The following is a 27456-nucleotide window of genomic DNA, read 5'->3' as shown; positions in this document are numbered from 1 at the left end:
GAAAAAACCCAGGTTCATTAACTTTTCTCTGCATGTTGTGTGTTTTTACCCTCTACTTTATTTGCAATTGAAGGAGAAATTGCTGTGAAAGCCTCTTAGTTCCTGGAGGAGGTCAGCACATGGAAGCATACTTCTTGCTTGCCTTTCTTGCTTGATGGTTTGAAGTTTGTCTTCCTTCTTTCAGTGAACCCTTTGTACTGGTGTTAGAGTAGTGGGTCTATTCTTTTTTCTTTCTCTGTTTTTCCAAAGAAATGGTTATTCATGCTCCATGTCAGTAATGTACAGGTGTTTTACTTTCTAGCCATTAGGTGTGGGATTGAAGTTGTCTTCAACTTGGAATTCGAGGAAGCACTTCACAGGTAGCCACTTCCACTTAAAAATCAGGCTGTGTGGATTTGCTTTGTAGATCCTGATATGATTGACATTAAAAGGTAGAGCATGAGAGTCGTCTCTGTGTGGCTTCTCATCGCATGCAAGAGCCATGGCAGGGGGGCATGATGTGTAGGAAGCACATCAAACTGCAGCAGCACAATCACTGGTACACCTAAAAGTTTGTGAAAACCCAGAGTGTGAGAGGGCTGCCCTGCTCCCTGGATGGTTAATTTGGCTCCTGTAGAAGATGGTGGCATTTTTTGGATGTCATGCCCAGTGTGGAACGAATGCATTGGCTTAGCTTGCTGTGAGGCAGTGTTGCTCTGTATTTTCTGCAAAATCTGAACATGGCAGTTGGAAGAAGGGAAAATGTGTTGGGTTGCCCAGCAAAGGCTTTCTGTTTTCTTGCTGTGGTTTCCTGCATGATGGAGATATGTCCTCTGAGCAGAGGATGTGGTGCCGAGGATTCCTGTGTCCTGGTCCCAGCTGTACTGGTCCCAGAAGTCCCAGTTGTGACTTTGCTTCTTAATCTGAGGAAAGTACTCCTAAACCTATGTCTTTCCATGTCTAGTTTAGGAGTTCTTTAATAATTTTTGGAGGGAGGGGAGTCCATCCTGAGGAGCAGAGGATTGAGTTGCCTTTCTTTAGGTTTGTTGAGCACCTGTCAACTTGTGTTCAAACCTCCTGAAAAGGAGCTCTTCCAGGTCTTCAGAGCCTAGTAGGAGCGCAGGCTTCTCTCTCTGCTTCTCTTTGGAAAACAGAGCTTTGGGACAAGTTGTTTAAATCTCTACAGCAAGCATAAATGCAAAAAGTATATGCTAGTATTCGTGTTTGTCCTTCCAAAGATGCTCATAGGCCATTAGCACGTCTCAAGTGAAGCTCCTCTGGAAGGCTTGGAGTTCAGTATGCTTCAGTGCAGGCAGGGAGAGCGTGCGGTCATCCGCTGGAGGACTTCCTGAGCCATAAGAATTAAAGGGAGGAGAATGTTCTGGAGCATTAATCTAATGGTGCTCAGAAGGGGTTGGCCTTCCCCTCACCCCGTTTCCCCCAGGGCAGCTTTCAAGCTGCCTCCCAGCTGCTGTGTTGCTCTAATGCTGGTGTCCCACCAGGCCATGCAGACCTTTCATGCTCAACACAGGGATTTGCTGTTTGTTGCTCCTGACAAAAGGGCACTCCAGTGACTGGGGGGGAAGCCAAGGCTTGTTCACATGCCAGGTTCCCCAACAAGCCTTGCGGTGGTGCTCGGAGGGGAAGTTCTGCATCATGCAGCTTGTGGTGGACAAAAAGCCACTCAACGGTGGCTGTTCTGAGAGTGACACCCAGTGGTGACAGACAAGGGGTTGATCTGGAGCTGGCTGACTTCTGTACAGATGAGCCAGTTGACTTCAACCAGCCTCCAGGTCTTCCAATGGTTCTGCCTTTTCTGGGCTGCACGGTAAGCAAGCTGTTCTGCTTTTGGTGGTGGTGGGGCAGGGACACTAGCAAGAAGGTGGAGCCGGGGGGCTTTTGCTTCTCAGCATCACAAAATATTTGCAAAGGAGTTGGGACTGGTTATTAATTCAACTTGTACTCCTTTTTTGAAGGTCTAATCTGCATCCTTCTGGATTCATAGGAATGCATCCTTGGATGAGAGAAGAGGATGCATGTAGGCATGGTGGGAGGTAGTAGTGAAGCTACTAAGAAATTACAAAAAACATATTGCAACTAGAGTAGAAACACATCAGGGGATGTTTTCAAAAACACAAGGTGTTGGGAGGCAGAAATCCTATTAATTTCCGATGGTGTTTCATGTTTCTAAACCTTTTTGGTGCATTGGGAGCTCTCCTTCACCAGTTGTTGGTTTTGAGAAGGAGTTACAACACTTTCCTGAAAGATCCGGTTAATGATTCCTTTATTCTCCTTCTCCAATGGCTTTTTTCCCTTTTCCTTGCCCAGGGGCTGCAGTGAACCTGACTCTAGTGACACCAGAAAAGGCTATCAAACTGGCAGCCAATGACTTCTTCCGGCATCACCTCTCCAAAGACGGGTGAGTAGAGGGTGCAGTTCTTTCGTGTTCAGCTCAGCTTCAAAGATACCAGCTCTTGGGACAAGTCTGGTGAGATGTCAGGGCAAAGGTGGAACGGGGTGATGTGATGACTGAAATATGAGTTGACCTTGAGCAGCTCAGCTGGCGATTACGTTCAGGCTAAGGATGTAATGTCTAAAATGGGAAGTGAAAAGCACTCCACTTGGATGACTGCTTTTTATTCAAGCTTCTAAAAATAGTGCCAGATCTAAGCCACGGTTAGCAGATCCAGAATTTGTAGGCAAAATATTTGAGAGGAACCCAATGGCACTGATCACTGCTCAAACAGCTGCTGGGAGGACCCTTGTCCTCAGCATCCTATTGGATACTGTTGTGCTCTTTTGGCTTGAACAGATGGCAAGTCAAGTTCTGTAGACCCTAAACTTAGCATTCCTCTTGTCCTTTTGTAGCTTGAAAATAGTTTTAGAGAGGTGGTGAACCTGAATTAACAAAAGGTATTTGCAGCATTGCCCAGCAGCTGACCTGCACATAAATGCTGAAGGAGTAAAATGATCTGTTTAGCTTGCAAGTGGTTCGTGTGAATTAACGTGAGTGAGAGGTGCTAGCTGGGAGGGGCTGGGCCCTGAATAGTTAATGCTGTTTTCACTGAGATATTTCTCTTGCAATTTGGAGAACACTTGTGTCTCCCTTCAGAGCGAGACCTTTCTCCAGAGACAGCCAGTGAAGGGCACTGTCTCCAGGCCTCAGTTACAATAGTTAGAAACCTGCCTGCTGGGGGTAGGATCCTGACTCTTCCCATCAGCAGTGATGGGGTGGAGCCTCACTGAAGACGCAAAGCTCTGCCGCAATTACTCGGCATAACAGCTTCCCATAATGTACCATGTCAGTCTCGGCTGCTGCAGACCAGTGCCTCGTAGCTTCACTGGAGATTGTGGACTGACACAGGTTGAGGATCTAGTTTTTTCATATACCTAATTTTTTTTGTTCTGGAGTCTTCTGAAGTAGCAGCTAACATATGTCTGTGTGACTCATTGGCTCACAGCTGTTTGTGATTTTCTCTCTCTTCAGATAGTGTCTCTTCTGTGCTCTGCTCAGACAGTGGGAGGTAATGATGTCCTCGTTGCTCCTTGCTTCTGCCAAGCGGTGGGTCTGAGCCATGCAGCACACAACTCGGCAGGCCCTGGCGTACTGCAGTAGACAGGAGCACAGCTAGCTTTGCCATCACCTACAAAGTGAGGCCTTAGTAGGTTGCACAGGGAGGATGAAAGGGTGCCAAGCTGCCATGCCTTGTACCACCACTGAGAGAGTGACCCATGGAAGAAATCACACCAGCATTGCAACCTATTCGGTGTTCTGTGAGAGCAATCACTGCTGTGACGTTTCAGCTGTTAAAACATGACATGCCTGTCTGTAGATGTCCTGCACCATGAGGGGTCAAGACTTCTTCGTGGGACAGATGTGTGTGTCTGCCTCTCAATACTGAGACAGGCTTTGAGCAGGTGTTTGGGGAAGTGGGATGCAGCCGAGGTCTTCATCCAGAGCTGTTCCAGCTTGACTTCTGAGTTCTTGGCTTATCCTCATGTAATGTGGATGATGTGCTGTGCTTGATTCAGAATAAAGCAGCTAGAGAGTTTTACCAAGGGTAAGGCACCCTGTTCTCCTAAAACATATGCACTGATGGGACTGGCACTACAGTGACCTGGAGCAGGAGCTTGGTACGACTCGGATAGAGGAGAGCCTTTATATCTCGACACAAAACATTTTTAACTCCTTTAGAGAAAAGAAAGGTTGTGCCACAGTTAGGTGACAAGAGCTAGATAGCATGTGGAGTTGGTGGCACTCATGTCATTCTTCCACCGTGAGGGGCTTGGATGAATGAAATCTGGTCAGCTCCACTCATGAGGATAGCCAGCATGCGCTGGACAGTGGGGCAGAGCCTTGATACTGCTGTGATAGATGGTTTAAAATGTTTCTAACTAGAAATGTTTCTAACTAGAAATGTTTCTAACTAGAAATGTTTCTAACTAGAAATGTTTCTAACTAGAAATGTTTCTCCAAGATGAAAATGCCTTGTGAGTTGGCTGTGGCTGGTTTGGGCTATGAACCTGGGATCTACCTGGAAGGTCTGATGCGTGCTGTGAACTTGCTTGGTGCATGGGGAGCAAGGGGTGATGGAAAAGGCCGTGACATTATCGATGAGAATAAGAGCCCTCAGAAACTGCAGGGCAGCTGCTTATCGTGGGATCCTTTTCCTCCATGCTAGGGAAATCCCAGGCCTGGGGATGGAGTATGTGACCTGCCAGAGGGGTTGTTCCTGGCTGTGCTGCAGTTGTTGCATGCTACCTTGCCTTTGGCAGTTCATGGGATCTTTTCCCCTATGTAGCACGCGTGGCAAATAGGGGCAATGGCAAGGGGCCGTTTTCACTGAGTCACAAAGCTGTGTGTCCCTCAAGGGTTTGCCTTACTCTTGCTCCCTCTTTCCAAGCTGTGTGCGATCTGCAGGTTTCTCCCTTTCTCTCCTCTGCCTCACTTGTCTTTGTAAGACAGGGCAGGATTAGTGATGCTGAAATCCAAACACCTCTCCTACCCAGGGCAAAACAGGGTACATACCTGCTAGCACATAGCAAGGTTGGGCCACCTATTTCACAACTTCAGTCAAAGCCCAGGTATGAACAACAAAATAGCCTGGGGTTAGAAAGGTGAAGGTTCAAGCTGCCAGGCATGTCGATGTGGTTTCATTTCTGGATATGTAATTGCAACAGTCGAGGTGTTATATGGGGTAACGTGCAACTGAGGGAGTTAGGCTCAGCGTAAGGCTGACGACTCTTTTTTTCATGGTGAGCCACCAAGATCGTGGTTCAGCTCCACCAAAATCCTTTTTGCACGCACCACACTATCTGCTATACATTCATAATATGCAGTGCTCTTGGGCCAGCATCCCAAAGGATGCTTCGGTGCTTTGCTGACTCAGAGCTGCAAAAGTCTTCTAGACCTGTTTGACACTGAATGCCTTTGTTGCTAAGCTTCTAGCACTTGTCTTGCTTGAAATGTGTTGCATGAATTGGAGATCCTTGTCTGATGAAATGTGCATGTTCTATCAGAATTTGCTGCTTAAAGTATGCTGAGTATGTCCTCCATGTGCAAGTGGAAGAAGCATGTATGGACCAGAGAGAGTGTGACAAATCCAATATGATGTAAAATAGCCTCAAGTTACAGAACTTTTAGTGTGTGTTAGTTAATTTTTTATTTTTTTTTATCCTTTGAAAAACTTAGTGTTGAAGGGAACTTGCTTTTAAACTGCTAGGAAAAAAAAGTGGCATGAAGCCTGTTTTTGAAAGGCCAGAGTGAAAACAACACCTGTAGTGTAGGAAGCTCCTGGCTGCAAATTGCTGGAAGAGTGTTTTGGGGATGTATCACTGCAGGTTTGTGCTAGACTCCCTTTTCCCTGGCCATGCCCTTGGTTGCTGCTGGAGGTAGAGTACTGGGGCAGCGGGAGCTTATGTGGGACCTTGTGCCCTTGTTGATGCACTCATCTCTGTGAGTCTGGAGATGTCTGTTCCTGCAGCCTTCTCCACCCTGGGACTAGCTTGGTAGGGGGCACTCCTGCCTATACAATGCTTTTCCCCTCCTTTCCATGCAGAAAGGATGTGTGCTCACAGGCTGAGAGACTTGATTTCTCCTTCTTTACCTGTTTCTATTTTAATGTCAAGACCATTATGACAGCCTACTGCTACAGGAAACAAAACTGTGTTGGTCCTCCCAAGCTGTCCTGGTCGTTTAGGAACAAGGGAGGCTTGGGTGAGTTGTGTAAGTGCTGGAAACCCCTTTGCTGTGCCGTGGAGGAGAGGAGGAAAACCAAGATACTGATAAACCTGAAAGGTGCTGCATGATCCTGATTGAGAAAGACAATAAGGGTCAAACATTGTCCTGTGTTCATTTTTCAGTTTCTTGGTTAAATACTCTGCCTTAGCTGCAGTAAAAAGTGTCTCATGGCTTCTTACAAAAGCAATTTCTTGCTCATTAAAGCTCCCTGGATGAGTTTGCTGCTGCTCTTCTCCAAGGTGTGCTATTTCCTTAAATCTCCTGTCCTCTTTAATCTTGACCTTCATTTTGTTTGCTGTTCTGAAGCAAAGACTGGCAGTCTGCTGACTTAGCAGCTCACATTCCTAGGAAGACCAGCACGATTGTGTTAATTTGTGTCTTTGCTGATGTCAGCAAATTTTCTTCCTTTCTGCTTCCCCTGCCTTGTAGCTTTGCTCGGAGAAGAGAAATAGCCAGCTGTAATCCTGAGACAGTCAAGGTACTTTTCCTTCTCTCTCATGCAGATGGGGAGACTGAAGCTTGTTCTCCATTGCCTTCCCAGCTGATACGTCTCCCCAGGGCTCCTTCCTTCATCTGCTCCTCTTTCAGGCTCTCCTAAGATACTCGGACCATCTCTTCTGTGGCATGTTTCAGTAGCTGTTGCATGGCCTGGTTGGTCCTTGAGCTGCAAAATGCTCATAGAGGGACTGTAAAGTGAAGCTCTTAATTTAGGAAGGAGAGATGCTGCTGCTAGTCCAGGTGCTGAGCTGCTGTGTCACCTTGCACTCACTGTGTCTTTCTCTGGGCAGGAACCCTTGAGGGCCAAGGCAGCCTCTCCTGTCGTTATTCACTGCATGTCCAGATACTTCTTTAATGCAGATAACTCTCATCCAACCCACTGGGACTTGTAGGTGAGGGAAACCAGCCCTTCCCCTAGACAAAGAGCCAGTTAAGAGCTGATAATCTCACTGTGCCTATTCAAGGATAGCTATTTGGGGGAACTCTTTTATTTAGCACAGAGAGGCTCAGGGAATTCATAGATTCATATTCGTAGATTCATAGATTTCTAGGTTGGAAAAGACCTTAGAGATCATCGAGTCCAACCATCCCTAATCCCCATTAAACCATATTGCTAAGTAGATCATCCACCCTATTCTTAAACACATCCAGGGATGGGGACTCAACCACCTCCCTGGGCAGCCTATTCCAGTGGCTGACAACCCTTTCACAGAAGAAATACTTCCTAACATCCGACCTGAATCTCCCCTGACTAAGCTTATACCCATTTCCTCTTGTTCTATCACCCATCACTAATGTAAAGAGCCCTTCCCCTACCTCCCCACCAGCCCTTCTCAAGTATTTGTAGGCTGTAATCAGGTCTCCCCTCAGCCTCCTCTTCTCCAGGCTAAACAGCCCCAACTCCCTCAGCCGCTCCTCATAAGTTTTATTTTCCAGCCCCTTGACCAGTTTAGTCGCCCTTCTTTGGACCCGCTCCAGGAGCTCAATATCTCTCTGAAAGCGAGGGGCCCAAAACTGGACACAATATTCCAGGTGCGGCCTCACCAGTGCCTATTCCTGCTGGTCACACTATTCTTGATACACGCCAGTATCCCATTGGCCTTTTTGGCCACCTGGGCACACTGCTGGCTCATATCAAGCCGGTAGTCAACCAACACCCCCAGGTCCTTCTCCGCCAGGCAGCTCTCCAGCCACTGGAGAGTGGGTTGAAGCTTTGGACATCAAAGGTCAGCCAGAAAGTAAATGCAGTTTCAACTGTTGGCCTAGAGGGAACTAGAGATGGGCTGTTTAATCACAGCATACACCCGTGAGAGGAGCATTGCCCTTGTCTCTGTTCCAGGCCCGTGTCTTGCGACGAAACATGGGTTGTGTCTGTGTTCAGCATCTCAGACATGTTGCCCTGTACGTTGTTCGCTTCCACAGACATTCGTATTGGAACAAAACACTTGGCATCTCCTGCCAGGGCAAACCTGATGTAATGGGTTGTCATGGTATTACCCCAGCCAGCATTAAGCACCACACGGCCGCTCACTTATTCCCCTCATAGTGGGATGGGGGAGAGCATCGGAAGAGTAAAAGTAAGAAAACTCATGGGTTCAGATACAGACAGTTTAACAGGTAAAGCAAAAGCTATGCACGCAAGCAGAACAAAACAAGGAATTCATTCCCTATTTCCCATTGGCAGGCTGATGTTCAGCCATCTCCAGGAAAGCAGGGCTCCATCATGCGTAACAGCTACTTGGGAAGACAAACGCCATCAATCTGAACGTCTCCCCTTCCTCTTTCTTCCCCTAGCTCCACATGCTGGGCATGACATCATATGATATGGAATATCCATTTGGTCAGTTGAGGTCAGCTGTCCCAGCCATGTCCCCTCCCAGCTTCCTGTGCACCTCCAACCTACTTGCTTGTGGGGTGGGGTGAGACACAGAAAGGCCTTGATGCTGTGCAAGTGCTGCTTAGCAATAGCTAAAACATCTCTGCGTATCAGCACTGTTTTCAGCACATATCCAAAACACAGCCCTGCACTAGCTACTATTAAGAAAATTAATTCTATCCCAGCCAAAACTCACACAATGGTGCAGGCACGGAGTCACCTTCCTCTTGACTTAGTCCAGACATGCAACACAGAGCTCCTGTGGCCAGCGATAGTTTGTACTGTACCTGGAGTAACATCTGCCAGAGCGATGTTTAATCTGGTGGTGTTACTTTGAGGTGGATCCATCCCACATCAGTGCTTTGTTTTGCTTGTCTGAGGCATTTCTGAGCTGGCACTAGAAGTGTGAGGGAGCTTGTAACGGGGACTTTCTTGCTTTTACATTTCCCAGCATCATAGCTCCAGCTTTTCTGAAGTGCGGTTGCAATAACTTGGTGGTTTCCTCTCGGAAGATCAGGGGTTGGGTAAAAGGGACTGACTGGCAGTTTGAGTGACCATCTCCATGTGGCTGTGGCAGACAGGTTGCCCTCCCTTTGAAGAACAACTCCTGTGTGTTGGTCCCCTAATCCATATCACCCACTATTTAAATTGTGTGAAAGCAGTTGACTCTCTCTGGTTTGAAACTCTTGGGGAGCTTTCTACAATCTGTTGAGTTGACAGACCAGAGGCAGAGGGTATTTTATGAGTGAGGAAGGTGATGTCCAAGCTGGGGACAGCAGCCTCTTGGGTAGCAAACAGAAACATGCAACTTTGTATGGATGTTTCCTTAGGTCAAAGATTTCCTGTCTTTGGAAATCTTGTCATCCTTACTCCAGAATGGCAGATTTTGGTCCCTGCCCAAGCACAGTCAACTCCTACACGTCAAGATTTTTTCAGAAACTTGAAAAAAATCCTGCTGTGCTCCCTTGTGACATCAATATACCAATGCTTTCAGAGGTCCTAACTTTGGACTGACTCTTGAAAAGCCCTCCATAACCCTCTCCTTCCTGCTTTTTTTACTTTCTTATTTTTCAGCTCTAGTTTGAAACTCTAGCTTAGATTGAGCATGAATCTTCTTCCCTTCCCATTTGACATTGTTGATTTGTCACTAATTGATTGCATGTCAGTTTAAAAAGTGGAATGACTGACTTCTGCCAGTGCAGCATTTGGGACTATTGTGTATATATTATATTTAACACCCTCTTGCTGTGATGAAAGATGGTTTCTGTGTTTGTAGAACCAGTTCCTTCCTGGTGTTGCAGCTTTTGAAGTTAGTTGAGATGTGCCAGTTTTTAAACCACTGTGGTGCCTTAAATATTTGAACTTCTTTGTCATCTAGAGATGAACCATTTTCAAACTCCTTTTATGTGCAGACTGGTGAGGTTTTGCAAAGGAAGTTTGACCCCTGTATGACAAATTTTAAACCTCCTGACAAAAGATTTGCTTCTCTTAGGCTATTTTTTCCTTGAGACTCCTCCCAGTTCCCAGAATATGCAAACCAAAAGCTGAAAGTCCTTGTTCTAGATACTTTTGATGTACCTGTTTGACATCTCTAAAATACACCCCCACACGTAAATCCTGTGCTGGATCACACTGGCATAGCTCCATGGAGTTCAATCAAGCCCGTCTGACTTTGATTGGCTGGGATAATGGTTTACAGATGAACACATAGGGCAAATCTTCCTGTTCTTTTGAATGGGGTGTCAAAGCAGTCGCCCTGGATGAAAGCCAGGAGACATGTACTCCAGGGATGCTTCAGGGCTCATGCTAAAATGGGAGATACTCTGCAGTGCCGTAGAGGGGGACTGACAGCCAGCTACTTTGGGTGGTTTGCTTCCTCCCACGGCTGGGCTGGGGGTGGTGCAGCATTGCTGCTGACCGAATCGAGCCGTGGCAGACACTGGAGCTGTGCTCCAGGCTGCCGAAGAGGCACAAGTTGGCCACTTCCAGGTGTCAGTGTTGGGGGGACCTCTGGATCCGCATGCCCTGATACCTGCATCCCTCCAGGAAAGCTTGTTGCGCACACTTTGGTGCCCATGTGGGTAACTCCATGGATAAGGTTGTTCTTTGCAGCTTCTCATGTATGGGGGAATTTGGAAAGGAGAGACTGTGAAACATTCCTCCCTTCAGCCTTGTAGGAGAGCTCTATATTTAGTCGCTGGTAATCTCCGTTGTGGCTCTGTGCCTCTAATCCTCTGCCCTGATATCCTCCCTGGAGAAGATGAGAGGTGGAGAAATCGGCCCAGCTGACGTGGTGGGCCAGCAGGATTATGGCACGTTTCTCCTCCCTTTCCCCAGTCCCACAAAAATATACCCCATTCCCTTGCAAAACCAAGCCGTGCACCCTTATTGAGGGTTTCATCTGCACAGCTGTGGCACTGCAGGCCAGCAAAGAAGTTTCAGTGCCAACCCACCACATCAGCCGGGCTGATTTTTCCACCTCTCAATTTCTCCAGAGCGGGTATTGGCAAAAGCAGTCCCCTGGGCCCGCAGAGCCACAGCTGTGCCGTGTGTGCGCGCGAATGAAATCCTCGGTACGGGAGCGTGGCTTGGTTTTGCAAGGGAAGAGGGTGTACCGTTGTGGGACTGCGTTTGCCATAGTGTGGGGACTCGCCTTGAGTAAGCTAAGCTGAGGTATTGCTGCAGGAGCAGGGCTGGGGGAGTAAAAACAGTACTTGCATTTAAAACGGAAAAAAGAGGAGGTTGTTTCCCTCTGCCTGTGTGATTTATATATGTGTTTTTTTCCTCCCTTTTAGAAAAGAGCACATCAGAGGCACTTTTTTTTTTAATCAAGTCAGTGTTCTCTGGTGCCAAAGGGTGAGATTTTTTTTCTACATGGCAAAAACTCATCAGTTTCTGCAAATTGAGGCTTTCTGAGCATTTACATCCTCAGTTTCTCTTTTTAGTCTTAGCTGGGCTGTTTCATGGCTTTGGGATGGAGGGAGCTATGAAATGCTGCTCTTCTTAGTGGCATCCAATGATAGGACAAGGGGAAATGGATATAAGCTGGAACACAGGAGGTTCCGCTTAAACATGAGGAAGAACTTCTTCCCAGTAAGGGTAACAGAACACTGGAACAGGCTGCCCAGAGAGGTTGTGGAGTCTCCTTCTCTGGAGATGTTCAAAACCCGCCTGGATGTGTTCTTGTGTGATGTGATCTAGGTGGTCCTGCTCCAGCAGGGGGATTGCACTAGATGATCCTTTGAGGTCCCTTCCAATCCCTAACATTCTGTGATTTTGTTAGGCAAGAACATGTCACTGATCATCCCTGCTCTCTAGTGCAGAGGATGCACAAAGCTGCAGTGCTGGGGGTCCCACCATCCCTTGTCCTGCAGGCAGGACCAGTTTAGTGTAAAGGTGACATTTTCAGGTTTGGAAAGGCTGGTGAGGTGAAGAAGGAACTGCCTTCCTGACTCTCCTGTTCGCTGTTCATTTATTTTGCTTTTGTCAGAGAACTCCAAAGCAGCAGCTCAAATATTTTCCCTGCTCTGTGGTCTCTGTTTGTTTGTTTATAGGGATTTTGATAGTGTTTAAAGGAGTAGGCTGGCAGAAGGAAAACTGCTTATCCCCCTTAATGCTCAGGTCCTCTGCTGCCCTCTGAAGCGATACCCCTGACCTGAGGCAATGCTGGGCTGCAAGAGAGCTGCAGCTCTCTGGGGATGGAGAGGGTTGTGTGCTCCCATCTGGGGCTTGTGCCTTTTTCTGAATGTCCTATTTCGGGCCAAAATGGGTCTTTTCCTCCAGATCAGGTGATGCCAGTGGAGATACCAAGCCTGGGCTATGCTGAACTGTCAAGCCTAGCAGGTTCCCTCATTCCCTGGTCTGCCTCTCCTGAAACCCCCAGGGTCAGAGGTGTGCCCCTGCACCCGGCTGCCCTGGTGTTACTGCAGGCCACCTCCTCCGACTGACTCTTTCTCTCTTTTCTTTGGGCAGGAAGAAGCTGACGCTGCTGAAGGAGATGCTGGCGGGCTGCGGTGCGGGTACCTGCCAGGTGATTGTCACCACTCCCATGGAGATGCTCAAAATCCAGCTGCAGGATGCAGGGCGAATTGGTATGTGGGCTTCTCCTCCCTGTGCGCTGAGCAGGCAGCAGGGAATGGGCTGGGACTGGGCTGTCAAGGCAGAAGGGGAAGGAATGAGCGGAGAAAACCCCTTTGCTTCCCCCTGCTCTCCCAAGTCAGAGGTATCTCAGGCTGTGGCAGAAGTTTTACCTCCTCTTCCCAGCCCATTTCCCCCCACCCTTTGCTCACCTGGCTTTGCAGAGGCCTTTGCAGTTACAAAAGGTCATGATTTTTTTTGCTCAAAGCAATAGGCTTGGTAAGCGAAACAGCAAATGCTGCTGGTGGATGGAGAGATGACTGAGTGGTCAGCCTGTGAGTGATTAAAACTTGTTAGTTATTCTGCACCCAGGAAGGGATTAGCATCCTCCTGTGCTTTTCCTGTGATGTTTCTTCCATCTCCATGTTTTCTGATGTCTGTTCTCTCCCTTCTACCCCCTGTAACCTCTCTAACAGCTTCCCAAGGGGATGTGTCCTTTCCAAATGAATTGTCTCCCCTCTTGCTCTCTTTTTTTCCTCCTGACAAAAGCAGCAGGTGTCTTGGTTGAAACAGTAAATAAAATTCTCCTGGTGTGCTGGATTTAGAAGAGGTTTGGGATCGGGCTTTCGGAGCTGTGGGTAGGAGCTGGCAGGCAGAGGCAGGAGGGAGTGTGAGCCTTTTTGCTGAAACACTGTGGGGTGTTTCTGGTGAGAATGGAGACTGAAGCCTAGCGTGGAGCCTGGGGGAAAGAGCTGTTTGCTATCACCTTAATCTCTTCCAGAGGTCAGCCTAGGGTATGGTCTCATTCCCTGGGAGACCTGCATGACACCATTAGATACCACGTTTATGGCTCTTCCTGGAAAATTAGCCATGTTGTCCTTTAATCTCTCCTTTGATGCGGCACTCCTGAATAATCACGGATTTACTTTGTCTTTCCTCTCTTTGCTGTTTTTAATGCAGACCTTATCCTCTTTGTGCATATTATTTTAAAATGTTTGAAAGAATTAAGCCATGGTTTGAGGGTTCAGAAGAGGTTTTCAGTGCTGTGAACAGCCTATTCTCTCGTGTGGCAGCCAGAGGATTGCAGAACAGGTTGGTGTGCTGCTCTCCATCTTCTGGCCAAAGAGCAGAAATGCCTCGTTTGGAAAGGCTGGGAGAAACCAGGTTGCGTTTATAAACGTGGCTGAGGAACTCCCCAGATTAATGATTGCTTTCAAGGGAAGGAGCCAAAGAACAGAACTGTTGAACCTCTCTCGTTTATGAATATCTTTAGTTTGTCCTACCGGGGGCTCGGAGACGTGGCTGGAAGCAGGTACTGTCATCTGCCTGCTCACGGCAGCACCTTTTCTCTGCACCGCAGAGGCTGTGCACGACAGGCTGCTCCTGCGTGGGTAAAACCAGTCGTTAGGAGAGTGCAGCAGGCAGTGTTGTGGTGCGGCAGCAGCCAGCTCCGAGAGCGGGATGAGCTGGGTTGTCTCAGGCTCAGGGAGATGGGCAGACTGGGAGCAAAAGCTTGCAAGGCACTTGACTGCCCTCCGTCGGTGTGTTTTGATGCACCTGGAGATCTGCCTCTTTCTCCTTGTCCTGTGGCACCAGGCAGCAGGAGGCTGCTGTTGACCATCTTGCTGACCGGTGCACTCTCTGCTCCTCCCCAGCGGCACAGAAGAAGCTGATGGCAGCGCAGGCCCAGCTCTCCTCTTCCTCAGCAGCCGGGGCGGCAGAGCCAGCGGTGGAAACGCGCACAACAGCAACACAGATAACGAGAGAGCTGCTGCGGAGCAAAGGCATCGCGGGGCTCTACAAGGGCCTGGGAGCCACGCTGCTAAGGTAGGATGGCATGGGCTTGAGCGCAGGGCACCGACATTCCCGGTCTTGAACCTAAAGCACCAGCCATCCAGGGGATGAGCCTAAAAAGGGGTGGTTGACTTCAAGGGGCTTCAAGTTTAATTTGGATTGGTTTCTATGCGCAGGTCTTGTGCATTAAAGAAGGGAAAGTCAGGGAAGCAAGAAAGGCTGCCTTTCTGTTCCTGGAAGATTTAATTCTGCTGCTTTCTGTGGAAGGTTTTTGTCTCCCCCATGGTCCGTATTTTAGCACTGTAGAGAAGTCCTTGTGAGCTAGCAAAGCAAAACCATCAGCCTGAGTATCTAGAGTGTGAAACGGGTTCTGGCCCATGGAGCATGTTGGATGCAAGGACCATTGCCTCTCTGACGCTCTTTACCTGGGCTTTCATGGAGTGACTCTCCCCTAGCTTTGACAAAGGCAGAGCTAAAGCAATGCTCAGTGGGATGAGGGGCAGGATGTGGATCTCTCTTAAATAGCAAAAGTGGACAAAACGATTGACCTCTGAATGTGCTGGGGTCTTTGGTTTGAGTGTTGAAAACTCAGAGTAAGGCCATTGACTCTGCAGGGCTGCATGCCTCCGTGGGCCTGTTGTCCTTTGCACAGGCAGTTTTCCCCCTGCTGAGTTTTGGCTCCTGTCTGCATTGCAATCTCAGAGCGGGGATGTCTGCGTTGCACTCATGGCTGTGCTGCCAACATGTGGTGCTTGCAGCCCTTCCTTTCATGCTCAGTTTGTTAGTGTCCTGCTCTGACTTCACTCATCTTTATTCTTTCTTCCCTGTCCTCTCTCCCCACCACAGGGATGTCCCATTCTCTATTGTTTACTTCCCACTGTTTGCAAACCTGAACAAGCTGGGCCAGAAAGACCCCAATGTCAAGGCTCCATTCTATGTGTCCTTCCTCTCTGGATGTGTGGCTGGCAGTACGGCTGCAGTGGCTGTCAATCCTTGCGACGGTGAGTCCTTGTGCTAGTGACCTGGTAATAAGCGACAGGAGTCAGAGGCCCATGAGTGGGCTAGGTGAGGAGGAGGGTGACCGTGCCAGCCTCTTTGCAGGGTGAGCATGCAGGAGGGGAGCTCTGCTGTCTGAGCTGCCTCCAGCTTAGATGATGTTTCTTTCAGCTGTGCAATACCTTTTGGCCACAGCTTATGCAAAGGTTTGCAGTGGCTAGGTAAGTCAGGAAGAGGGTGTCATTTGTTTTAGTCATTCTTCGCAGGAATGGCTGCGAACCTGCCCCCGGAAAGGCATATTTCCATGTGGAGTGATAGTATGCAGATCATTTACGTGCATACGGTCATGGACAGCCAGGGGGAGCCTCAGGTCTATGGCCTTTTCTCCTGCTCCACAGCATCTACTTTAAATACCACCTCTGTTTCTCTGCTGTGAAAAACAGAAAGGAACTCCTCTTCCCCAACATTGCACATGCTCCAAGGTGTGAAGAAATGTAAGAGCAGCATCATATATTTTAGATACTTCTTCCAGAAGGAGCTGAGTATTGGGAAAATCAGTTCCCACTTTGCAGAAAGATATCTGAATTTGGAAGTGTTTCAAGCTTAATTGGTCACAGTGAGGGGAGAGGGTTGGTTTCTGGGTGGCTGTCTTTTTCTTTTATCCATTTGTAGTGGGTTTGTTTTCCCCTGTTTTGCTGATAAATATATGAAAATGGTCTGTGTTCTTGGTGATCTCTTTTTGACTGTGTTTCAAAGACATTACTCTCAGGGTGGCTCTTGCCTGCTGAAGAGCCTGCTACGTTCCCAGTGCTCACCATTGTCTTTCTTCTCTACTTCTCCCCAGTGATCAAAACACGGCTGCAGTCCTTGCAGAGAGGAGTGAACGAGGACACCTACTCAGGAATCCTGGACTGCACCAAGTAAGACTCCTTGTGAAGCAGGCCACCACGTCTGATGTATGGCATCTGCTGCTGCCCGCTGCCAGGCAGTCAGTGCAGCTTCTAGACCCAACCAGCAGCTTCTCTGTTTCAGGTTCCCTCTGAACCTGTGCTTTTATCTATCTGTCTATATGGATAGATACGTAGATATATACTGTTCATATACATAGTTATATAAAAGAGAACTTCTTCGTATTTTGAGCAAGGTAAATATAGCATTTAAGTAGAAACGCTTCTGTCCAAACCCCAACAGTCATAACACTGAGATTTTATTTCTGCAAAGGGAGGCAGTGCTGTGGTTGTCTCTCCCAAGGCCCTGTTGTCTGAAAATCCTGCAGCATTAAGTCTCCTGTCCCTCCCAGGACCGCTCTGAGGAGCAGCTGCAGGAGCACTGTCTGGGCTCTCCCCAGCCGCGCTCTCCTCTGACCCTTTGCTGAGCTGTGGTCTGGCTGCTTCAAAACGTGAAGGCAGTTTCAAAACACAAGTTCTCTGTTTCTGTGTTGCCATTGTAGCCAGTCGCTTGCCCTCTGGCTGTGTCCCATACTGAGGGTGGAGTTGGCCCCAGCTGTTGAACAGGGGCACCTCTTAATGCAAGCACGGAGCTGCCTGAGCTGTATATCCAGACCCAGGCAGATGCTTCTGCGCCTGGCCAGATGTAGGGATGGGGAATGTCCCTGCCTGGCCATTTGCAGAGCACATAGGGGATGGTGAGGGATCTGCTGCGGAGGCAGTGTCAGGCGACAGCGCTTGCCTGGGTTCATCCCTGGAGGGCGGCAGAAAGCCAAGGCATGGCCAGAGGCAATCCTGGCTCGGTGGAGGGGTGGGATGGGCGCTTACCTGTCTGTGCCGTTTCTCTGCAGGAAGATCTGGCAGAAGGAAGGGCCCATGGCCTTCCTGAAAGGGGCATACTGCCGCGCCCTGGTCATTGCTCCTCTCTTCGGCATCGCACAAGTCGTCTACTTCATTGGCATTGCGGAGTTCCTGCTGGGCATGCTCCCCCGGCGCCAGGCCTAGCCCCGGCGTGCCTGCGTGTGCCCTCCTGCCCTCTGCAGCGCTGAATTCATCCCTGTGTTCGTCAGCCGTGTCGATTGGTGTCAGAGCAACAGCACAAAGGGTTCGCGCAGGGACGCCGAGGGGACGCGGTCTCCGGACAAGCAAACGCGGAGAGGGAGAGAGTCCCCTTCTGTCTCGGTCTGGAACCTGCCCCCTCCCACTCCTTCCACGGACAATACCTAATTATGCATATCTTCTTTTTTTTTTTCCCCTTTTCCTTTTTTTGGTTGTTTTTAAATTGTCATTCTTAAGGACACCGGTAAGCACAGACTGGGCTTGCAGACACAGAAGTCTCCTCCCAGCCTTGAGGAGGAAGAGGGATGGGAAGGAAATAGCCCGAGCCCTCATCCGCTTCAGTCCCCCTCTTTCTTCCTGGAGTTGCCAGTTATCTGAGGAGGAGCTGGAGGGGCAGCTGTGTCCCCTCAGCCCCTCCTTGGCTCTGCTGGCCCTGGGTGGAGAGCAGGCACTGCGCAAAGGGGGCTCATCTCATCACCGCTGGAAGCACAGCAGGGGGGATGCTGGATCTGCCAAGTTCTTTGGCCTGGAAACCTTCACCCCTCCCTTCTCCCTTTCTTGAAGATGAGTTGGACTTAGATGAACTTCTTGGAGATCAGAGGAAGGGAAAGCAGATCATTATTATTGATTTTGTAATGATTTTTGTTTTAAAGCAAAGGGATATCTCTCCTAATTAGGTGTCACAGGCACATCCGAGTGAGGTGCAGAGATGAGATATCTGCTCTGTAGGGAACACGTCTGTGGGATCACACAAATGTCCGAAGGTGCTTCACTGCTTGGCTACAGGCAGAGGAGGGGAGAGGAACTTGGGATCAAGCTATTTTTGTTCAGGGTGGTTTTTTTGGGTGTTTTTTTTTTCATTTTAATGCAGGGGTTGTGGGGAGAGAAAACCAAACAACAGGAAACCGCCTACATTCCTTCAGCCTGCCCACCCCTGTGGTGATAAAGCGGTGGCTGCAGGTGTAGATTAGCCGATTATTTTTTTTTTTCCAGCCTGGCACCAGGTATGTGAAAGGAGGCACCTGCTCTGCTTCTGCGGTGCTCGAGCTCAGGGAGCCACGCTAGAAACACCATGCGTGTGTGCTCACCTTGCAGGGTGAAAACGCAGGGTCTAGCTGTGCTTTGGTGTTGACTTCGGTGTGTTTGGAGGCAGCTGGTGTCGAAGAGGTGGAGGGTTCCCACACCCTGAGCAAGTTGCTGTTTGCGTGTATAAGGTTATGGGGTCAAGTCCTCTCACTCACAAAACCTCATCGTCATGCTCGCTTCTGGGGCGGTGATCGTTGTGGGGTGGCAGGGGGCAAATCCACACCTACAACCCGCTGTGTCAAAGGGACCCTGCCCCAGCTAACATCGCCTGTCAGAGGACTTTCTCGGGCAGTGCTCTCTTGGGCTGTGTAATTAGTTCTAGTTTAAATGATCTTAAGTGTGAGATCTACGAACCCAGTGTGGTCTTCTCCATTATTTATTCCGTTTGGTGCAATCTACCCAACTTTGGTGTTTAAATTAAACTGGTCAAATTCACTTTTCATTCCTCCTTCTTTTTGCTTTGTTCTCCAGGCGCTTGGTTGGTGTTTGTGTTTCAAATGTATATTTAAATTAATTTAAAAAAAACCCCTCTTTTTAACGTTTAAAAGAAAACAACTTCTGTTTCAGCATTCTTGGGTTAGGTTTTCACAAAACCTGTATGTTGAGGGCCTTCTTCCTTGATATGTCCTTTTTCTCTTGAAAAAAGTTGTTCTGTGGCTGATTTGTTACTTGTCACTTTGCATATGTGAATAATTTTCTTTATTTTTCTGTTTTTCTTAATGACTTCTCCGTGTATCTGGGACAGAATCTGTGCAAAGATGATGATAGGTGTCTGTGCTGTGTGTAGTGCTGTGATGCCACTCTTGCTCTGGATTTCCCTTGGGTGGATTAAAAGAGAAAGATTCTTTCTTTTTTTTTTTCTTTTTTTTTTTTAAGATTCCCTGTTCCTTGCTGCTTTGTGCTTTACAAGGAGAGTCCCTAGAAGAAACCTTGCTAATAAAAGTAGTGGGATTTCTGCTTGTCCTTCTGCCTGCAAGGATTGCCTCCTGAAGCTGGGCAACTTGCAGCTGCAGGGGGGCATGTGGGGTGCAGGTTTGTATTGTGGGGTTACATTTGGAGGAAAATTCAGTGCAGTGAAGGGCTGAGGTTCAGATAAAGCTCTCCTTGTCCTTTTGGATGCTTTTAAAAACCTCTTTGTAAAACTGACTCTTACTCCTGAAATCTCCAGCTCTTCTTTTAACGTGTTGGAGCTGATAACTTGAATGGGCCTGATTTTTAGCTGCATGGACATGTCCCTGAGTTGGGAGGACATGGGAAGGCAGCAAGAGGTAGTGACCATGGCCTCACGGGAGCCCTCTAGGCAGGCAGGGTGCCACTGGCCAAAAAAAAAGAGTTTAAAGTGAGAGAATTCCCATCAACTTAATAAGTCACCGACTAACAGAAACCTCTGAGCATTGATTGCAGTATTGAGGCATAGAAAGTAAATAAACACACTTAGAGAAACACACCTCAACTCTCCTCCCTGTGGGTGGCATGTGTTCCCAGGGCAGGAGGACAACAGCTGGCATGGGGTCAACTCCTTGTGTGTCCTACCCAGTCCCTCTGGCATAGGGTCCTCCACCAACCCCAGGCCCTTTTCAGTCAGACCTTGTCCCGTGGCAGCCCTGTCCATGGCTCTTGTGGCTCCAGTTTGTTTGGATTTTGTGGTGTTTCCTGCCCTTAAATACACTTTGGTGGAGGTGCCATATGCCCCTGGCAGGGGTTCAGGCAGGTGGGTGAGTTTCGGCTGGTGGAATTTTCTGGAACACAATGAGGAAATTTCCAAAAGCCCTGGGGGAAAATTCCTACAAAGCAAAAGGAAGATTTCCTGGAAACCAAGAGGGGAATTCTGGAAAACAAAGGGAAACCATCCTTGAAAGCTACAGTAATATATCCTGGAAAACAAAGGGGAAATTTGCTGCAAGACAATGTAGGAATTTCCATGAAAGTAAAGGGGGAAATATTCTGGAAATTCGTAGAAAGCAATGGAGGAACTTCCTAGAAGGCCATAAGGGGGATAGCCTAGAAACCAAAGGAGGAAAATTCCTAGAAAGCAAGGAGGAAATTTCCTCAAATACCAAGGAAATTCCTGAAAAGCAAAAGTAACATTTTTTTTAAGAAAGTAACTGTTTTTCTAGAGTGGAAGTTTCCCAGAAAGCAAAGGAGGTATTGCTAGAAATCAAAAGAGAAATTTCCTGGACAGGAAGCATGAGATTTCTTGGGAAATAATTTCTTGCTTCCCAGGGACCAACAGTCATGGGGAAATTTCCTAGAAAGCAATAGGAGTCCTCTAAGCAGAGAGAAAACTCCTGTAAAGCAATGGGGGACTCTAGAAAGCAACAAGGAAATTTCCCAGGAAGCAGGGGAGGAATTTCCTGAAAAGCAGGGGGAGGGAAATATCCTGCAAAGTGGCAGGGACATTTCCTGGAAAGGGATAAGGGAATTTCTTAGGAAGGAAGGTTTCCTGGAAAACAAAGGACAATGTCCTGGAAAACCATGCAGGGGTTTCTAGTAAACAGTAGGGAGAGAGAAGTTCCTGGAAAGAAGGGGAAATTTCCTCAAAAGCAGGAAGCGTAGTGGGAAAGAGGCCAAAATGCTGTGCGTCAGCCCTGATGACCACCACTGGAGTCCTTGTCTAGTAAGTTTGTGAAACTCCTGCAGATCTCAGGGGTTTTGGCTTGTTTTATCGCTCCGTGCAGAGCTCCAACGGGCCCAAGGAAGAGCACTGAGGGCGAGCGCTGGGGCCGCGCGTGACCTGCCCCGTATCGTAGCTTTTTGCTAATTTTCCTCTAAATTAAACCCATGCATCTACAGAACCTGCACCACAGTGGTCCGAGGCACAGGGTGACTGTTCGTTTTCCATCATGGGTGACCGCACCTGGGACCCGTGTTACTGGAAACCAGCTGTACGCCCAACTGGGTGCCGCTTCCCCTTTCTGGGGTGGGGGGATGTGCTGCCACCATGCACCAGCCTCCGGGACCCTGCTCCTACCTTTGCCTGCTACCCGCCCTGGGTTTTGGGACATGATGGAGACCCCCACAGGGTTCATCCCTTTGCAAGGGAGATGCCAGCCCTGAAACAGACGTGCGGGGCTGATGCACGACCCCAGGGCTGATTTTCCTCTTCTGTTTAGCATCCTGAGTGGTCCCCAGATGCCTGCGAGGCACAGAAGCTGTGTGCCAGCAGCTCCTGGCCCCGCTTCTGCTGCAGCCGAGGGCAGCCAGGCAGCAGGTCAAGGGAGATGGTTTTGCCCCTCTACTCTGCTCTCGTGAGACCCCACCTGGAATACCGTGTTCAGCTCTGGGGTCTCCAACACAAGAAGGACATGGAGCTGCTGGAGTGAGTCCAGAGGAGGGCCACGAAGATGATCCAAGGGCTGGAGCACCTCTGCTATGGAGACAGGCTGAGAGAGATTGGGGCTGTTCAGACTGCAGAAGAGAAGGCTCCAGGGTGATCTTATAGACGCCTTCCAGTACTTAAAGGGGGCCTACAGGAAAGCTGGAGAGGGACTTTTTACAAGGGCATGTAGTGATAGGACAAGGGGCAATGGCTTTAAACTGAAAGAGGGGAGATTTAGATTAGATCTAAGGAAGAAATTGTTTACAGTGAGGGTGGTGAATCACTGGCACAGGTTGCCCAGAGAAGTTGTGGATGCCTCATCCCTGCAGGTGTTTAAGGCCAGGTTGGATGAGGCTTTGGGCAACCTGTCGTAGCGGAGGGTGTCCCTGGCCAGGGGAGGGGGGTTGGAACTGGATGATCTTTGAGGTCCTTTCCTATCTAAACCATTCTATGTTCAACCTGAGATGCCAGGAGCAGTGCCAGGCCTGTGGGAGCGCCCTGCCTTTACAGGAAAAGGGAGTGCCAGGAGAACCGGCTCCTGGATGCAGGGAGTGTGTTTTGCTTTTTTTTTTTTTTTTTCTTTTTTTTCTGACATGCCCTCAGCGTGGAAACCAAGGCAGCCTGAAAGAAGAAGGATCAAAATAAACAGAATAAATAAACAAAGAAAAAAGGCGTGGGAGTTTCCAGCCCTGAGGCCAAGCCCTTCGTGCCCGGGCGGTGCTGCCGATGCACCCAGAAAGCCCCGGCAGGGGTGAGTGCAGCTGCTTTCAGACCGGGCTCAAGTGTTTTGGGGTGTCCCCGCTGCCCACCTGCCCTTTGCGCTTTTTAGGGTGCAGCCACCAGCACTTTGGGGGCCACAACAACCTGCGGGGAGCAACCCCAGCACAGGGTCGTGGGCATTTTGGCCCCCCCAGCTCGGAGCCCGATGCTGCCCGTTGCCCCCCAAGGTCTCCATCCCCCAGCGGTGCAGGGCAAGGCTTTAAATCGGGATTATTTTTCCCAGTCATTATTAATTTGAGGAGGGGATCACGCCGGGCTCCGCAGCCAGCATCCGACGGGGGGGGTGGACCAGGCTGGGGCAGAGCATCCCCTCGGGCACATCGCTGGGACCCGTGCGTGTGATCCCATCCCCCGCCCCGGCAGGGGTGGCCTCGGCGACACTTTCACTTTCGGAAGGGTCACGTGGTTTCCAGGAAACCGGGCGCGGGTGGAAGAGGCGGATAAAAGGGCTGGGCGGGAGGTGGCCGCTCCCCGAGCCGAGGTCAGCCCGCCCGGCCCGGGTCCTGCAGGACCATGGCAGCGCCGCAGAGCAGGGGGTAAGCAGCACCCAGCACCCCCCGGCCCTCCCCGGGTCGCCGTCCCCGGTGGCCCCGGTGCCCCCCGCCCCCCGGTGATGGTGCCGTGCCCGCAGGGAGGCCCAGAGGCTGCGCTTCGGGCCCTGGCTGGTGAGCGCCGTCAGCAGCGGGAGGTACCAGGGGCTGCGCTGGACCGACCCGGCCCGCTGCGCCTTCCGCGTCCCGTGGAAACACAACGCCAGGAAGGACATCACCAGCAGCGACGTGGAGGTCTTCAAGGTGGGCGGGAGGGGGGTGACCGGCGGTGACCTCGAGGTCTTCAAGGTGGGCGGGATGGAGTGTCAGCAGCAGCAACCTTTAGATCTTCAAGGTGGGTGGGATGGGAGCTGACCAGAGGTGAGGTCGAGGTCTTGAAGGCAGGTAGTAGGGTCAACTAACAATGAATTCAAGGTCTTCAGGGTGGATGGATTGGAGATAACCAGCAGCAACTTCAAGGTGGGTGGGACGGGGGGTGGGACGGGGTGGAGGGTCACCAGCAGCAACTTGAGGTTGTCAAGGCAGGCGAGATTGGGGTGACCAGCAGCAACCCTGAGGTGTTCAAGGTGGGTTGGATGGGGAGTGACCAGCAGCAACCCTGAGGTGTGCAAGGTGGGTTGGATGGGGAGTGACCAGCAGCCAGCCCAAGTTATTCAAGTTGGATGGGATTCGGGGGGTGACTAGCAGCAACTTTGGGGTCTTCAAAGTGGGTGGGATATGGGAATTGGGGAGGGGGGGGGAGACTAGGCTTCCCTGAAACCTCCATGGTCCTCGAGCCAGAGTCCTCATGCTCACCCTCCTGCACCCCCTAGGCCTGGGCAGAGGCGAGTGGGCGGTATGAGGGGTGCCCCGAGGACCCGGCCAAGTGGAAGACCAACTTCCGCTGCGCCCTGAGCAGCACCCGCATGTTTGTGCTGCTGGAAGACCACTCCAAGTGTGGTGATGACCCGCACAAGGTCTTCGCCATTGACCCAGGTGAGACTGGCTGCATGGGAGGCTGTGATGGGGTGGAGTGGGGTATCTCAGGGCCACTCATTCACGCCCCTCTCTTTCTAGCTGCCCTCTGGCATGGCGAGGAGGGACATTTCAGCATGCCTGACCCTGCAGTGGACCAGCAGCCACTGCATCAGCAGCCCCAGGTAACGTGGTGGGCACAGCAGGCTGGAGGGCTTGCTGCTCAAGCATTGCACCCCCATGTCCCTGGGGTGCTTCTGAGCTGGAGCCCAGCACCAGGCCAAAACATGGGGCAGGGGGAGGCTGGGTGACCTCATCCACAGCAGTAAGACCCTCATCCTGCTTCCCTTCACAGCTGGAGCTTGACTCCCAGGAGGTGGCCCCAGAAATCACTCCCCCAGGTAGGCACTCATCACCCAGATTTTTTTGGGGAGGGCACCCCTGTAGGCTCAGCCAGAGCTGGTTTTGGGGTTGCGAGCCCTCCTACCCATTGTGCCCTGCCTCAGGCAGCACCAACCCCGCACGATCCCCAACGCTGAAGGATCTAGAGGTGTTGCAGTGGGTGCTGCAGCAGTGTGACATCTCCTCCTGTGACCTTGCACCCTCGACCCCATCCCAGGCACCTGCAGGTGAGACCAGCCCTGCTTGCAAGGTGCAGGGTGGGTGACACCATGGGTGGATGACCCCAGCCCCTTCCCACTGGTGATTTCTCTGCAGGGGACGCTCCCCATCATGACACCCTGCTCCAGCCTCACCCAGATCCCGGGCAAAACAACTGCCTCCCACCACCAGCATTTCAGCAATGGGTGCCTGTGGCAGAGCAGCCCCCCTCGGGCACCTACAGAGCACCGGACCCTATGCTGCTGGAGGAGCCAGGTAGGTGCTGTGGGGCAGGAGCCAGCCTCAGGCTTGGGAATGCCGTAACGGGGTGGGAAGAGGCCAGGGTGCTGCCATGTGCACTCCACGCCAAAGCGGCCCTGCCCCGCTGCACCCTCAACCGTGATGCTGATGCTGCCTGTCTCCTGCCACAGGGACCATGCCGCTGCCGTGCCACCCACCGGAGCTCATGGCCCCTGTGCCGTCCCCAGGGGAGGTGACGCTCTTTGCCCCCGCCGCCAGCCCTGTGCCGCCGCCACCACCGCCAACAGAGGATAACACAGGTGAGGATTATTAATTGTTAATAGCTATAAATAATAATTATGAATAATAACTATTATATATAATTACATTAATAATAACTAGTATGTGTAATTATTAATAGTTATTAAAGCTGGGGGGGATTTTGAAGAGGGGGAGCATTTGGGGTTGAGTGACGCAGCTACTGATCACTGCCCGGTGCAGATGGCATCCCCTTCATCCTGGACGTCAGCATCTACTACCGGGGGAAGCTCTTCCACCAGGAGGAGGTGGGGGGCGGCCGCTGCCTGCTGGTCTACCAGCTCACCGACCCGGCGGTGGCCGAGCGCCCCGGGCGCCTGGTGCACTTCCCCAGCCCCGCCGAGCTGGCCGATGGCAAGCAGCGGCGTTTCACCGAGAAGCTGCTGGATAGCGCGGGGCTGCAGCTGGAGCAACGCGCCTGCAAGCTCTTCGCCACCCGCCTGAAGAGGTGCAAGGTCTTCTGGGCCCTGTCCCAGCAGCTCGAGGGCGTTGGGGACCCCCCACCCAACCTGCTTCACCGGGACCAGGAAACCCCCATCTTTGACTTCAATGAATTTTGCACAGGTGGGCACAGGGAGTGTCCCCCCCAGTCCTGGGTTTGGGGTTCGTGGGAGCCAGCTCCAGGATGTCACAAGCATCCAAACCCTCCCAGTCCCTCCGTGTTCCCCAGGCTCACCCCAAAACTGAGTCATCTCTCCCTTCGCAGAGCTGAGGGACTTCCTTAACGGCCATAGGCAGCGGTCCCCTGACTTCACCATCTACCTCTGCTTCGGGCAGTGCTTCTCCAAGGCCAAGCCCAAGGAGTCCAAGCTTATCCTCGTCAAGGTGCAGGGGCCAACACCCTCCCTCTACCCCACTGCTGCCCAGGGAGGAGGGGGGCTCTCGGGGTCCAGGGGAGATGGGGGTCTGAGTACCTGGGGAGGGGGACCCTTGGGGCCCAGGGGACATGGGTGTCTGGGAGCCTGAGGAGGGGGACCCTCAGGGTCTGAAGCAGAGGGGTGGTCTGGGTGCCCAAGGAGGAGGAGCCTCAGGGGCTGGGGGGCAGATGGGTGTCTGGGTGCCTGAGGAGGGGGACCCTCAGGGTCTGAAGGAGAGGGGGAGTCTGAGTGCCCAAGGAGGGAGACCCTCAGGGGCTGGGGGGCTGAAAAGAGGAGGGGGGGGGGGGGGGGGGGAAGGGGTGTGGGCTGAATGCCCAGGGAGGGGAACCTTTGAGGAGAAGAGGAAATATGGCGGGGGCAAGGTGCCTGGGGAAGAGACCCTTGGCGGCCAGGAGTTCAGGGAGGGCCACCCTAGACAGAGGACAGCTGCCTGGGTCAGGAGACCCTTGGAGGCTGGGCAGGATGGGGTTGGAGGCAGCTGCTCAGGGATGGGGAATCTCTGGGGCTGGGGGAGACAGAGTGCCCTGCACACCTCCTTCCTCCACTCCAGGAGGATGAGGCTGTGCAGGGCAGCACAGCCCCAGCAGACAGCTGCCCCAGCCCTGCCCGTAACCCTGGTGGTTTGCTGCCACAGCTGGTGCCCAAATTCTGCGAGTACTGGTACGAGCAGGTGCTGCAGAAGGGAGCCTCCTCCCTCGACAGTGGCACCATCAGCCTGCAGCTCTCTGACTCCTTCAGCCTCTTCGAGCTCATCGAGCAGTACAGCATGCAGGTGGATTGACCTCCACCCACCCCGTTCCCCGTGGCCACTCGGGATAGGCACCAGCTGGCAAGGGACCACCAGGCATTGGGATCTGTGCAAACTGGCATCCCCCTAGGAATGCTGTGGCGGGATGCCTATGATGGGGATCTTTCCTCCATTCCCCTGACCCCAAGGACAGCTTCATTGGCCAGTCCTGGAGCTGACGTGTTGCTTTTCCCTCTCCATCAGCTGCTAATGTGTGTTTTTATGGAGACTGGTCGTTTACAGATTTATTTTCTTAAGGTTTCTAAGTTTAAATATATACGTATAGAAACGTGCTTCCTGCCTGCTGATTCTGCCCCCACTGTCAGTCCAAACCCTTCACCTCCTGCCATTCCCCAAAACCATGGGGGTCCGTGGCCAGCCTTGTCCCAGGCAAGGTTCCTGCTGGCAGTGGGCTCGTACCGGAGCGCGTCAGCACTTTCTCTCCCTTACGTTTGCGTGAATGAGGTGACTTCCCA

At 51.1% G+C, this 27456-nt stretch overlaps 3 protein-coding genes across 7 annotated transcripts in view; 2 read left to right on the top strand and 1 right to left on the bottom strand.

Annotated features, from left to right (window-relative positions):
* SLC25A22 (solute carrier family 25 member 22) overlaps window positions 1–17413 on the top strand; it is a 31553-nt gene extending 14140 nt beyond the window's left edge. For 2 of the 4 annotated variants that reach the window (XM_086613478.1, XM_086613477.1), the window contains exons 4-9: window positions 2308–2398; window positions 12567–12685; window positions 14327–14498; window positions 15312–15466; window positions 16306–16381; window positions 17260–17413. In XM_086613478.1, coding sequence (XP_086469604.1) covers window positions 2308–2398; window positions 12567–12685; window positions 14327–14498; window positions 15312–15466; window positions 16306–16381; window positions 17260–17413 — 767 coding nt within the window. Of the gene's footprint in view, window positions 1–2307; window positions 2399–12566; window positions 12690–14267; window positions 14499–15311; window positions 15467–16305; window positions 16382–17259 lie in introns of all 4 variants that reach the window. The other 2 variants (XM_086613476.1, XM_086613475.1) reach the window with 2 other exon arrangements.
* The window catches only part of RPLP2 (ribosomal protein lateral stalk subunit P2), a 161243-nt gene that overhangs the window by 73123 nt on the left and 60664 nt on the right, over window positions 1–27456 (bottom strand). The gene's annotated exons all lie outside the window — the stretch shown is intronic.
* IRF7 (interferon regulatory factor 7) lies at window positions 23159–27274 on the top strand. Of its 2 annotated transcripts, XM_086613099.1 has the most exons (11): window positions 23159–23188; window positions 23284–23446; window positions 24016–24178; window positions 24260–24342; window positions 24513–24558; window positions 24664–24786; window positions 24875–25033; window positions 25189–25317; window positions 25499–25879; window positions 26022–26140; window positions 26828–27274. In XM_086613099.1, the coding sequence occupies exons 1-11, from the start codon at window positions 23166–23168 to the stop codon at window positions 26972–26974; spliced, it is 1536 nt and encodes a 511-aa protein (XP_086469225.1). In that variant the 5' UTR covers window positions 23159–23165; the 3' UTR covers window positions 26975–27274. The 2 variants fall into 2 exon arrangements, with proteins under 2 accessions (XP_086469225.1, XP_086469226.1); XM_086613100.1 differs by lacking the exon at window positions 24664–24786.

The sequence above is a fragment of the Tauraco erythrolophus genome, chromosome 6, assembly GCF_009769465.1.
Source record: "Tauraco erythrolophus isolate bTauEry1 chromosome 6, bTauEry1.pri, whole genome shotgun sequence".
Classification (NCBI taxonomy): domain Eukaryota; kingdom Metazoa; phylum Chordata; class Aves; order Musophagiformes; family Musophagidae; genus Tauraco; species Tauraco erythrolophus.
This window is presented reverse-complemented; position numbering and strand designations above follow the sequence as displayed.